Below are 13,481 nucleotides of genomic sequence, written 5' to 3' on the forward strand. Positions count from 1 at the left end.
CAGTCAGGAGAACTATGTAGTGTTTTGAAACAAATATAACACAAAACAGTTAAGAAGTTGCTTTCTTTAGGCTAGGAGCGGAATCACCAGTGGCAACTTGATTCAGTAAGCCTGGACTGTGGTCTAAGCAACTGTTTTCAGAAGCTCCACCTCTGATTCTAGTACACTTTTCTGCTTTACAATCACTGGGAGCAAGCAACGGGAAGTGTTTGTAAGGAAAAGTTCTAAACTCTTTGACGCATAAGCACAGTATGGGCAAACAGAGACTCCTGAATGCCAGGCTAAAAACTGTGGATTTTGCTAAGCATGCCAGAGTTATTAAAGGCTTCAGACAAATGGAGTAATATTATTAAGAAAGATTTATGAAATACGGAGAAATTTAAAACTTTTACAAGAACTCAGGTTTCGTGGGCCAACCCAAACTAGAGACCATCTCTGAAGAGGAAAAACTTAATCTGCAGAGTTAAAAGGACTCGGTAGTTAGGAACCCCATCTGTGCATATATATCTTGTTTAAATTATTAAGCTTAAAAGGAGCATCAAAAGATGGTCTGGTCAGGGCATGTGAGTTCAGGTGCTTTCAAAACTCACGCTGATTCAACAGTTCCTGCACTCCTCCAAATTTCTTCTTGAAGAGGACAGCTATCCCAGCGCCCATTCGACAGTCCTCACTGATACAATGCACTAAAGAGTCTGTCTGGGGGCAGGCAAATAGGTCTCCTTTCACATAAGTAATCTAAAATGTGCAAAGAGAAAGAAAACTTTTGTTACATATAGAAAAATACTAAGCTACTTCTTTTCCTTTACTGTGCCCACCACCACCACTACCTCTCCCCGCCTCGTCCCTCCTTCATTTAAGAGACAAATTTTCAGAATTTAATGAGTTATCTAAAGCGAATTAAAGCATGTGCAAAGTAATGAGTGGGCTTGCCTAAGATTGTATCAGCCTTTCTAAAATAAATCAACAGAAGAGGAAAATAAGACAATTCAATTACTAGCTTAATTAAAAATGTGTGCGCTTTGACCTCAATCATTCTGAATTTCGGTTCACCAATAAGTTAATAGTTGTTACGCACTCTGCTTCCTTCTGAATCTTCATTAGGGCTGCCAGCCATGATACTGGGTCGCTATTTCCAGAACTTAAGTGTTTCTTCAGCTATAAAAAGGGAGTAAAAATGCTTAGGCAGCCCAAATATATTACATTCAGACTGCCCTGCCCGCCCACGTTCGAACTCTTCCCCCCACCGTTTATCACTGAGTGTGACTTCTCTAGAAAGGAACGCAAAAATCCTCGGGGCAAGGAGAGGAATAATGCCTGGGTTCGGAGGCGGCCGTGACCCGATTGCATTTCGCGCTTCGCAGGAGAGGAAGAAAGGCAGTCCTAAGACCCGCCTCCTCCTTTCCCCGCGCCCGCGCCGAGCAAGGCTGATTTAGGACAGTCTTTTCTCTGAAAGATGCAAGAGTACTTCCCCATTGGGTCTAGCCCAGGGACAAAAAGGTGGGACTTGGCCACAGTCCCGTTAAGTCACCAACTAGAGAGTGTACCGGTCAGGCGGTGTGTACTGCCAAGGCGCGAGCAGGGGTGAGAGGGAAGGTGGCCCCTTAAGGAAGACTCACCCCCATCTTTTTGCCGGGGGGCGGGGGGCGGGAACTGGGGGAAGAAGTTGAGAGAGGCCTCCCATTCTCCGTCTCCTACCCTAGGGCTGATCAGCCAGGGCGTAGGGCCTATCCTGGGATCCCGTAGGAGGAAGCGAGGAGGCTTGCTCAAAGACCCAACGTACCGCCGTTACCCTTCACCTGGAAAGGAGTTGGCCGTTACGAGGTCCCGCCCCGCGGGGAAGGGCTCTGGTAGGTGGGTAACAGCGGACGAGCCCACGATGCGAAGCCAATCCCACCACAGCCTTTAATTGCGCGCACCAAAGATGGCCGCCCACCATCCGGGAGCCGGGCGGAAACGGGCCCCTCTAGCTAGCTAGCCGAACCTGCACTCTTTGGTGATGGCCGCCGAACTTCCGGCGGTGAAGCCCGACCGCCGCTGCAGCCCGGGCATGCGTAACGAGACAGCCGAATGCAAGTTCGGTAGAGCGGCGCCTGCGCATTAAGTCCCAAGGGGTGTGTCTCCAGGGGCCGCAAAGAAGAGGGAGGGCAGTTAGCAAAGGAGTTACTTAGCGCCTGCGTGCTGCTAATATTCAAGGCTCTGTTTGAGTGGAAGGGTCTGGCGCGCCTAGAAGACGCCTGCGTATTCCTTCGGCCGGGTGGGAGCCAATCAGGAAAGTGGGCGTGGCTAAGGCATACGCCTGCGCAGTGCTGCTTCTGCGGGGGTGGGGCGAGCCCAGAGCTCGGGGTAGGGGGCGTGGCCTAAGAGGCGCCTGCGCGGAGGCAGTTGGAGGGAGGCCCGATTCCCCTTTGTTCGACTTCGCCATTTTGCGAGGCAGCGGCAGTGGCGGCGGCAGCGGCGGCTGGAGCCTCTGATTGGGTTTCGGGGTCCGGTACTGGAGCCAATCAGCGCGGGCAGCGAACCGGGGGAGCGAGGCACGGTGAGTGTGAGGAGCCAATATCCAGCGGCCCAGAGCCGGCCCCAGCGCCCCGATTGGCGGGTCTCGCTGACCACTCAGGAGAGGCCCAGGCGCCTGTCGAGCCCCGGGAGTCGAGCTGAGTCTAGCCGAGCGGGGCGACCTGCTGCCCCGGACCAGAGCCTGCGAAGCTCTCCGGGGCACTCCCCACCGAGGCCTGCAGGGGGCCGCCCCGCGAGGGGATGGCGCCCTCGGGAGCAGGCATCTCGGGGCCCATACCCGCGCAGGGTGCCAGGGCCAGTTGGGGATGCGTCGCTGTTCTCCCCGACCCTTTGGCCCAGTTTCTCGGGCCCCAGACCCGGGGGTGTGGGGTTTGCCTGCCACAAGGCCCCTACGTTCAGGTATACACCCACTCGGGCCTAGGCAGTTTCCTCCTGGTCTTTCTGGCCTCACAACTTAAACCTGCCCTTGCACTCAACACGCGGCGGCCCCCGGGACGGAAAGTCTCCCCCCGCGGGTCCCGCGCACCCCTCCCCTCCGTGAGCGGGTCTGTCCTGTCTGCAGCTCTCCTAGGTGGGGAAGGAGAACCGGGGAAGACGCGCGCCGTGGCCACCGGGCCCCGCGTGCAGCGCGGACAGGGCCCGACCCGCCCCCGCGTCGACACTCTGAGGGCCCGCCCTCGCCGTCCCTCTGCAGGGGGGGTAGGGGGAGGGGAAGGGGTTCGTTAGTGCGCCCCCTTCTCGGACCCCGCTGCGCCCCTCCTCCTAGCGCACTCCCGGGTCTCCGGTCCCGGCGCCGTTACCACCCCCTTTTGGCTCGTCATTTCCTCTCTTCCCCGCCCCGATCGCCGGGCAGAACCGCACACCTCCGTCCTGGAGCCCATCCAGGCGGTGTCCCTTCCTTGCCCGGGCTGTAAGCCCCTGTCCATTCGGTGCCTGGAACCTCGCTCTTGGAAGATTGCGAGCTCTGTGCATTCCTTTCCCCCGAGGCTGCACAATTTGCTTTCATTAGTCTTAATCTGTTGTTGCTCATTTCGTGGATTCTCGCTCCCTTAGGAATGTAGTTTCTTTTCCTTTCACCTTTCTGTGTCACTTCGAACATGTCAGACTTCACTCATTAGCTTGGTTTACAGCCATCTCTTGGTTTGTTTTTTGTTTCCCAGTATGTTGACGTTTTCTTGGGTATTTATAGAAACTTAACAGTCTTCTGGGGTTTTCATTAGGGTGAAAGGAAATCTCCTTTGACAGCCAAGTATCTAACAGTTAGTATGAACCAGGCGTCCATCTGCTGGGGGGAGAGTGATTAGAGGTCGATGAGAAGCCTGGTGGAGATTGACAGGTGAACAGGTAATTCATATCTCAGGGTTAGTGCTGTAACGGGGCCAAGTTCAGTTCTGTGATGTGTGAGCTAACGACAGCCTCGGTGGAAGGCCATCATTGCCACACTTTTAATTGGCCTTGAAGGATAATGGGGTTTCTTTGGGCAGGAAAGAACGGAAGAGCATTGCTCACAAAGAGAGGAGCATGTGCTGAGGCACCAAACTGCTGTGTTCAGGGGAAGAAGAAAACGTTGGGCAGTGGGCATTTGTGACAATTCAGTAGGTTGGGAAACGCAGTTGGTAAAACCACTTGTATATTTTGCTAAAGGATTTTTCAGAAGCAGTTATTTTGTGGAAATTTCAGAAGAAGTCTGGAAGCACGTTTTTTTTTTTCCAAGTTTGGAAAAATAAGTTACTGGCTTATGAGATTCTGCTCCACAATAACAGCTGACTTTGGAGGGGAGGAAGGGAGATTTTTCTCCTAGGACTTTAGAATTTTTCATTCAGGTGTACTATTTTTCACAGTACAGCAGTCCTTGTTACATACAGTCAGCTTTTAGTATATGATGCCTATTTTTATAATCACATTTACTGAAGTCATAACTGGTAAGTTTCAGAAAGCTACACTAGTGCTCTTTCCACTACCAAAAAATTGGGGACACTTGTTTTCATTTTTGCCATGAATTTTTTATTGTTGAACACATTTTAAAAATTGATTTGTGAAATATCTGATAGATGGGGCAGTGTGATTTAGATATTTTTTAAGAACGTTTACATTTGCCTTTGGAGAGGATAAATACCTTGGGACTTAAAGATGGTAGTATGTGTCACTTTAAAATCAGCAAACATTTTTGCTAGACTTCTTTCTAATAGACAGTTATTGTCTGGTCATATTATTGCTAAACCCCTCTAGAAACCCTACCTATTTGCAAAAGAACTTCCTTGCCTGGAATTTTGAGTACAGTAATCTGACCTTTAGCTTTCTCTTGATGTGTGGCCTTTTAGCCTGCTGTTTTATATGTGGAAATTTTTCTCTTTGTTTTTATGCTATGACTTCATTTGGAGCACTCCATTCCCTTCCACTTCGACATGTGTAAATCCTACTTGTGCTTAAGAGCAGGTCAGATGCCACATTTTTTCTAAAGACTTCATGACTGTCCCCAGTTTCTGTCCTTCACACTCTTTTGTTTTTTTCCTTTAGGGTTTGGGTATAGATTTTTACTCCTTTACTAAATTTAAAGACTTTGAAGTTAAAAACTTATAGTTTTCGTGTTATTTCTAAAACCTTCAAGACAGTGTTTGACAGGTGGTCCATCATTAGTGGGGATTATGCAAATTAGGAGCTGCAATCCAGAAACCTTTTGGATGATGGGGATACAGGACAGTTCTTTGTTCTCTAGTCTTCTATCAAACATAGATCAGGACCTGTTTGTTAAGTTGTGAAGTCAATTTAGTGGGCCAATGCTGGTAATTTTTTACAGTAGGATAGAGAATACCACCATTCATCTTAAGTTATACTTACAAAGATCAGTTATGAAACTTTGTTACTTTTTAAAATACATTCTCAGTGCATTTGTGATACGAAATGTGTTTCTTACTGTGAGCTGTCAAAAAGTTTTAGAAACTGCTCTTCTAGTCTTTGCCTGGTAGTGATGATCAAATATGATAATTCTGCAGGGTTTTTCACTTGTTTATTGAGGTTGAGTTTCTGGTTGAGTTAAATCGTGTGTTGGTCCAAAACAAATGGATTTCTACATAGTTAGCTGCATTTCAGGTTGTGTACCTTGAAGTGAGGAGGAAGAGATTTTCTTGCTAACCAGAATAAACATATGTTCTTTCTGTCTTTGAGGAAAAGACATTCAAACTTTGAGTTAGGAGCAAGAACTAGACAGGCTAAATCCGGCTCACTTAATTCTGTCAGAATGTGGGCAGAAAAGCACTTCAGGAAAGACGACGTCAGATTATATTGCAGTTCTGCTAACTGAAGCTCACAGTAATGGGAACACATGGCTTCATAGAAGCTGGTGGCAACCGTTCATCACCATTGGCAGTCTAAATATCATCCTCCAAGCTGAATCACTCCTTCATTAATATATGACAGGAAATTGCTGTTAAACTTGAAACCCCTTCTGTTTTGACCCATCAGTATAGTGGATTTAAATGTTTTTAAGTTGTAGTATTTGTATGACGAGGATAAATTAGTTAAAACCTGCATGACATTTTATCAGTCATTTCTCTGCACTTCCAGTAGGATGTAAATTTCTGGAAATTAGGGGTCAAGGAAAAAAATCTCACACAGGAAGGGGACTGAAGGTAGAGTGGGTTGTTAAAATACAGAGGACATTCCTTCCTGATCTTGTTTTATTAATCAACTCTTTAATCATTTTAAGTGTATGTTTTAATGGATTTTGATAAATTTATACACAAATGCAACCACCACCATAATGAAAAAATAAGACATTTTATCACCCCAGAAAGTTCCAGATGCTCTATCCCAGTCAACTTCCCTCTTCCCCCTTTTCCATTTCCAGGAAACCACTGATCTGCCTTCCATCTCTGGATTACTATTACCATCTCAGGGATTCATATAAATGAAGTCACACTACTCAGGACCTTTAATTTTTAATTTTATTAGCTTAGAAACATAAATGCATTGTGGGTATTGCAGTTAGAGACAAGATAGAATTTAGGAAAGACCATTCACTTCCCTGAAAGAGCCACTGAGTCTGGCTGAAAATCTGGTTTTCTGTACTGTTCCCAGAATCTCTGAGGAGCCAACTCAGTCAACCAGTTTAGAAGAGACATATAAAAATCAGAAGGCTGATTTGTCACTATGCAATGAGCATTAACTGTTGGGTTTACTTGTGTTACTGATCATATCTGCTCCCTGTTGGCTACTGTATATGTGAATCCAAATTATAGCTAGATGCGTGTTTGGTGAGCATTCCATTAGAGCAAGGGTGGTGAGATGAAGAGCCATATGGCCAGATACACTGTCAGGCTCAGCGGCGTAGTCATCCTGCCACTCGTTTATGGCTCTTACCCTCTGTACCGGTTTGGTTGTGAGTAATAGACTTGATTGAGCTTTATTAGATTTTCCTCCCAACATTTAGTATAAAATTTTTTAGATAACAGTAAAGTTGAGTTTTATAATACCTGTGTGCCCGCCATCTAGAATCTGCTCTTAATGTACTGTACTTGCCTTTTTAGAGAGGTGTCTGTATATATCTATGTCTGAACCTACTTCACCCATCAGTGCTGCTGCTGCTGCTGCTAAATCGCTTCAGTCGTGTCCGACTCTGTGCGACCCCATAGACGGCAGCCCACCAGGCTGCCCCGTCCCTGGGATTCTCCAGGCAAGAATACTGGAGTGGGTTGCTATTTCCTTCTCCAATGCATGAAAGTGAAAAGTGAAAGAGAAGTCGCTCAGTCGTGTCTGGCTCTTAGCGACAACCCCATGGACTGCAGCCCACCAGGCTTCTCCGTCCATGGGATTTTCCAGGCAAGAGTACTGGAGTGGGGTGCCATTGCCTTCTCCAACCCATCAGTGCGCTTCTTCCTAAATATGTGGGCATTCACAAATAACTGAGACACTTTACAATCATGGTGGGTAATTCATCTTATCCACCATGTGTGGATTTGTGGGGAGAGGTACATTGCTTTGCTGCTATGATGTGCAGCTCATGTAATTCAGTGTAACTCAAATGCAACTGTCACTCAAATTTTAGAATTTATGGAGGCCTGGAGAAAAGTTTGGGAGAAAATCTAAAGGTTTTGAATCAAGCCTTTATTCAGGGTTCTCATTATTACTTCAGTTTATCTAATCGTGTCCTTATTTCAAAAAGGAGCTTTCAGCTGTTAAAGTGTATGAGAAGAGTAAATTTGGGCCTTGACTGCATATTTAATGATATTTGTTGCTGTTACTCAGTTGCTAAGTCATTTCTGACTCTTTGTGACCCCATGAACTGCAGCACACCAGGCTTCCCTGACCTTCACTATCTCCCTGAGTTTGCTCAGCTCCGGTCCATTGAGTCAGTGATGGCATCCAACCATCTCATCGTCTATTGCCGCCTCTTGCCCTCAATCTTTCCCAGCATCAGTCTTGTCCAGTGAGTCATTTCTTCACATCAGGTGGCCAAAGTATTGGAGCTTCAGCTTTTAGCACCAGTCCTTCCAATTAATATTCAGGGTTGATTTCCGTAAGGATTGACTGGTTGGATCTCCTTCGAGTCCAAGGGACTCTCAAGAGTTTTCTCCAACACCACAGTTCAAAAGCGTCAATTCTTCAGTGCTCAGCCTTCCTTATGGTCACATCCATACATGACTACTGGAAAACCCATAACTGATTTATATGGACCTTTGTCGGCAAAGTGATATCTCTGCTTTTTAATTTGCTGTCTCGGTTTGTCATAGCTGTTATTCCCAGGAGCAAGTGTCTTTCAATTTTGTGGCTGCAGTCACCGTCCACAATGATTGTGGAGCCCAAGAAAATGAAACATGACACTGTCTCCACATTTTCGCCATCTGTTTGCTATGAAGTGATGGGACCAGATGCCATGATCTTCAGTTTTTTGAATGTTGAATTTTAAGCCAGCTTTTTCACTCTCCTCTTTCACCTTCATCAAGAGGCTCTTTAGATCCTGTTCGCTTTCTGCCATTAAAGTGGTATCGTGGGCATATTGGAGATTGTCGATATTTCTCCCAGCAGTCTTGATTCCAGCTTCTGCTTCATCCAGTCAGGCATTTCACGTGATATGTACTCTGTATATAAGTTAAAGAAGCACGGGGACAATACAGAGCCTTGACATCCTCCTTTCCCAATTTTGAACCAGTCCGTTTTTCCATGTCCAGTTCTAACTTGCTTGTTATCCTGCATACAGGTTTCTCAGGAGGCAGGTAATGTGGTCTGGTATTCCTGTCTCATTAAGAATATTCCACAGTTGTGATCCAAACAAAGGCTCTAGCATGGTCAATGAAGCAGAAGTAGATTTTTTCGAGGGGGAGGAATTCCCTTGCTTTTTTTTTTTCTTAATGATATTAAAAACTTACAAAATTTTTAATGTTTGAAGTAATTGTAGAGACACAGTAGCATTGTGATAAAATGATAAAGGCAAAAGAATCCTTACTCTTTGGAGGCAGATGCTGAAGTATTTATGGAGCTATGGAGTAATAAGGTGTCTGGGATTTGCTTCAAAATAATGCAGTCCATGGGGTCACGAAGAGTCGGACTCTGGCAACTGAACAACAGCAATGCAGGGGGAGAGTGAATGAAAAAATGGATGAGATATATGTGAAATAAGATTGACCATAGGTTGAAAATTGTTGAAGCTGGGTGATTGCTATGGGGATTAGGTGGAACATTATAGTGTTCTCGCTATTTGGGGTATATATTTGAAAATTGTCATTAAAAAAAATTAACAAAGGGTGGGGTATTATCAGGCATTCAGATTCATGACTGAGGAAAATGTAGATTTTTTTCAGAGAAAATAATAGCCTTGATATGTAAAAAAATTTTTTTTTAATCTGCAAATAGCATTTATGTAATTCCTTTTTATTTATTGCTCTGGATTAAAGCCCAAACTCCCAAACCTTCACTGTATCTTTCTTACTTAACACTAATAAGCAATCTGTTGGACTTCAGATCTGGGTAATTACGTACTAAATAATAAATCCTAAAATGTTAAATTTCATATCACATTTAGTGCAAATGTGTTACAAATTAAAGGCACAGTTCTCTAAAGTACATGTGCAGGCCTGAAAATCTGTGTTAAATGGGCCTTGTAAGCAATTGATACTGTAACTTAATGAGAATTTCTGAGGTGCAAGTGTTGCCCTAGTAGTACTGAAAGGGAAAGTTGCTGATGAGAAATGACTAAGCATTTTTAAACATGTTAAATGGCATTATCAAGATGCTGTTTAACATATTAAATGTTAATATGTTAATGCATATTAACAATGAATTAAATATCTCGTGAGGCCTTGACTAACAGTCTCAGTTCACTTTCTTTTCTTCCCTCTCTCTTAGGAGTGCATCTGGCAGTCCTCTAGGATCTCCAGCGTGACACTGACTGCGGACAGGACTCTGACTTGGAGGGACCATGGAACAGTATGCAGCAAACAGCAACAGTTCAGCAGAGCAGATTGTTGTACAGGCCGGACAGATTCAGCAGCAGGTATGGAAGGAAAACTGCTTTAAATGTCACAGCAGTGGAGGTGATAATAGCACTTCTCAGTTCTGGATTTGAGAGGCATCAGATCTTCTAGTGTGTCTGGTGACTTGTGCTGAAGTACTTTTTGACAATTGGATTTATTGTGATTTCTCTGATTTTCTCTGTTCAGAAGTCTATCCAGTCCATAATTACTTAGAATTTGATGTCATGGGTTCCTGGTTTAATAAACTGCCCCCCTTTTATCTTACTAGAAATCAAAAATACCTAGTCTGTTTTCAGATGGAGCTTTGAAGGGTAGTTTTGTTTTCCTGCATTAAATTTGGTTGTTTCTCTTATTGATTAAGCCATCTTGTGGTCTGGTAAGGCTTTGGCCACAATAGACAAACCAAGATAGCTTCTAAGAAATCCACTATTTAATTTGATCCATCACACTGTTTATTTTGAAAACCTGTAGTTCAATATGAAGGTGATAGGTAGCTACAGTTATGGATAAACACATATTAGAAAGGATTTCTGCTGCTGGTTTATTCCTAATTAAGATAGGTTGCCTTCTTGAATTTATACACAGATTACATTTTCTGATTATATATACCTGGGTTTGTTTTAGGAAAACTTCTCTTGTTTTTTCTCCCTGAAAGAAAATAAATTTATTGTGCATTGATTTGGCCTGTAGGCCAAAATTGAAAATGTTTTGTTTCCAAAATGGGACCTAGATAATATAGAAAAGTCATTAGTGGGGGGTGGGGGGAGGGAGTAGGTGGGCAGTGGGTGTTTTGATGGTGAGTTGTTCTATCTAATGACCAAAGGAAGGAGCTACTTTTTATTAAAAGAGATTAATTGTCGAAATTCCTTTGCTGGCTTTTCCTTCCACACAACTACAGCTTCTTTCAGCTGCCTTGAAAGGAAGGGAGATTCCACAGAGGACCCTCCATTCATTCATACCAGTGCCCTAGTGAGTGAATTCTTGCTCTGTCTGAAGTTACTACTAGGGGTAATAAAAATTAAGTTGAGTCTGTGAATACATTGCTTCTAAGGTAGTCCAACTGAGTAGGAGTAATCCTAGTTTGGGGACATGAGGGCAGTGACGTCAAGAAGATGTTTTTGTCTCATAGTGATTGCTTTATTCTTCCTTTCTGGTGGTTGCATTCAAGTTCCAGAAGCTCTTCATTGTAGCTTCTAGGCTGCTAAAACCTGATGAACTATTTTGTTCTTTTGAACTCATTTGAGGAAATAAAAAGAACATTAAATGCATGCAGAAGGATCAAATGCTTAATTTTGGAGGGAAGGACTACATTAAAAATTTTTTGTTAATGATGTCAGCTACATCGATGTTTTTGAGTCATGGAAGTGTATTTGAGTTCTGCTCTGGAGACAGAAGACTGTAATCTGTAATTTGTAAGACAGAAGTCTGTAACCTGTTACCTTCAACAAAAAGCTTCAGTATAGGGAGTCTCCAGTTCGAAAGTCCTGTGTAGGGTGGGGCTATTGAAAGAAGACCCTTCCTCTCCCACAAGAGGTAAGGTGATCTCATGTCTTGAACTATACATTTCCTTCCTGACACATTTCAAGCTCTTCCTGTTCCTGTTCTCAGCAGCAGGGTGGTGTCACTGCTGTCCAGTTGCAGACTGAGGCCCAGGTGGCATCCGCCTCAGGCCAGCAAGTCCAGACCCTGCAGGTAGTGGTGCTCTCTCTGACTCTCTGTAAGCACTGCATGAACCTCTCTCCTCGTGTCTGGTGCTGTTCGTGGTAGGACCTCACGGAGGGACGGCAGAGCCAGTTGCATGACTTTGGTGCTGCTAACTTGCCTTTGAGGCTTATACGATGCCAATTTCCTAATGCTTTGTGCTAAATCATATAGTGATGCTGTACCAGTTTTCTGAAAAGTGCCATTTGGCTAGTATGTTTTGGGGGGAATACCTGAGAACAAATCAGTGAAGAAATTCTTAACAAGTAGCATTAGAACCTATTTAGAGCTCAGATTCTGTAATAAGATTGCACGGTAAATTTTCTTGAACTTTGTATTACGATAATAGAGAAGAAAATGTATACATTTTACTAGGCTAGATTGTGCTTTATTAAAAGGACAACTCAGATATAAAATAATGATTGCATTTGACAAGATTGATCTAATCACTGAATCTTGTTAATCTCTGCTATTCTATTCACTATTCACTATTTTTCTTGGGGAAGTCGTGACCTTATTATTGGATCTGCAGAGATTGCCCCATAGCTCTTGGTTGGACAGAAGAGAGAGATGCTGTCTGTAAATCTTAGGTATTATAGCCACCGTAAGAATTCCTACTTAAACAATGCAGTTTCTTAACATTATGTATGACCAAGTTAAGTACCTAAATTGGGGTTATATTTGGGCCAGGTCCTATATAAACAGAAGGAACAAAAGTCTTTTCCGTATTTATCAGGTTACTTTAACTAAAATGACCATATTTTTGAGAACTTGGCAAAGTTCAAGTACCCTGCCTTTTTTCCTTCTCTGAATGGACTGAGAAGGACCTAGAATGTAGAACTGGCATCTCACTCTACTGTTAGTGCTGCTGAGCAAGCATCCTGCAGCGAACTATCCCTAACTGTAATCATTTCACTTTACCCTTTCAGCCCTACTCCCATACCTGCCACTCCTAATGTTTGATGATATACAGCCAGTTCTAAACATAAATTAAGCTGAAATAAGCTGAGTTTGTAGGTGCTCCCAAACTATTCAAATCTCAGAGTTCAGCAGCTTGATACATAAAACAGTATTGTCGTTAACCACTTGTGGAATGGGAATGTAACATGCTCTTAACTGTATGGCTTCTTGTCTGATGCATGTATCCTTGTATCATCATATGTTGTAAAAACAGCAGGTTCCTTGGAGTCTCAAATGGTTCATCATGTGCATATATAGCCTGTCAGCGAAGGGAACGAAGGGAAAAGTTACGATGATGGATAGCCAGAAAATTACAAAAACAGTTGCTTAAAACTTGTTTCCTTCTTATGCAGATTTTACTTAAAGAAATGGAAGCACTTTAGAGATAATGGAAACCTTTCCTCTAGGGCTCTGATTATTTGTGGAGAATTTAAAATAGTTCTTTCAGTTAGTTATGCAACAAATATTTTTAAAAATCTTTCCTAATAGAGCATGTAGAAACATTAGTATACCAAAAGGAATTTGGTTTGGGATGGGGAAGTGAGAGGAGAAAAGCAGAGGAGAATCAGATTGTAAAATCTTTATATAGTAAAGTGGAATTTGTCAAGGAGCAGTTTAACAAACGCAGAATTTGAATGTTCCTAAAGATTCCAATATGCTCATAGGGGTGGGGAGGGCTTAATATCTAATCTACTAATCTAGAACAGATTGATCTTTTAACTAAATACTGTTATTTGAACATACTTTCACTGGCATTGAGAATGATTATTTCAGATATACAAATTTTCTTTTGATCTGTTACAAATAGTTCCTCAAAACAAAGATAGAGTCTGAAAG

General features: G+C 43.5%; 2 protein-coding genes across 24 annotated transcripts in view; one reads left to right on the forward strand and one right to left on the reverse strand.

The window, feature by feature from the left end:
* Positions 1-2,279, reverse strand: part of OARD1 (O-acyl-ADP-ribose deacylase 1) — a 9,337-nt gene extending 7,058 nt beyond the window's left edge. For 2 of the 8 annotated variants that reach the window (XM_069563124.1, XM_069563130.1), the window contains exons 1-3: positions 1,781-2,256; positions 1,076-1,155; positions 591-735 (exon numbers count right to left, since the gene is read on the reverse strand). In XM_069563124.1, coding sequence (XP_069419225.1) covers positions 591-735; positions 1,076-1,114 — 184 coding nt within the window. In that variant the 5' untranslated portion in view covers positions 1,115-1,155; positions 1,781-2,256. Of the gene's footprint in view, positions 1-590; positions 736-1,075; positions 1,156-1,616 lie in introns of all 8 variants that reach the window. The other 6 variants (XM_069563123.1, XM_069563127.1, XM_069563125.1 and 3 more) reach the window with 6 other exon arrangements.
* The window catches only part of NFYA (nuclear transcription factor Y subunit alpha), a 26,273-nt gene continuing 14,761 nt past the window's right edge, over positions 1,970-13,481 (forward strand). For 2 of the 16 annotated variants that reach the window (XM_069563109.1, XM_069563117.1), the window contains exons 1-3: positions 2,373-2,536; positions 9,856-10,003; positions 11,592-11,675. In XM_069563109.1, the coding sequence (XP_069419210.1) occupies positions 9,929-10,003; positions 11,592-11,675 (159 nt within the window). In that variant the 5' untranslated portion in view covers positions 2,373-2,536; positions 9,856-9,928. Of the gene's footprint in view, positions 2,537-2,567; positions 2,914-9,855; positions 10,004-11,591; positions 11,679-13,481 lie in introns of those variants that run through there. The other 14 variants (XM_069563118.1, XM_069563120.1, XM_069563116.1 and 11 more) reach the window with 13 other exon arrangements.

Source organism: Ovis canadensis, chromosome 20 (assembly GCF_042477335.2).
Source record: "Ovis canadensis isolate MfBH-ARS-UI-01 breed Bighorn chromosome 20, ARS-UI_OviCan_v2, whole genome shotgun sequence".
NCBI classification, from domain to species: Eukaryota; Metazoa; Chordata; class Mammalia; order Artiodactyla; family Bovidae; genus Ovis; species Ovis canadensis.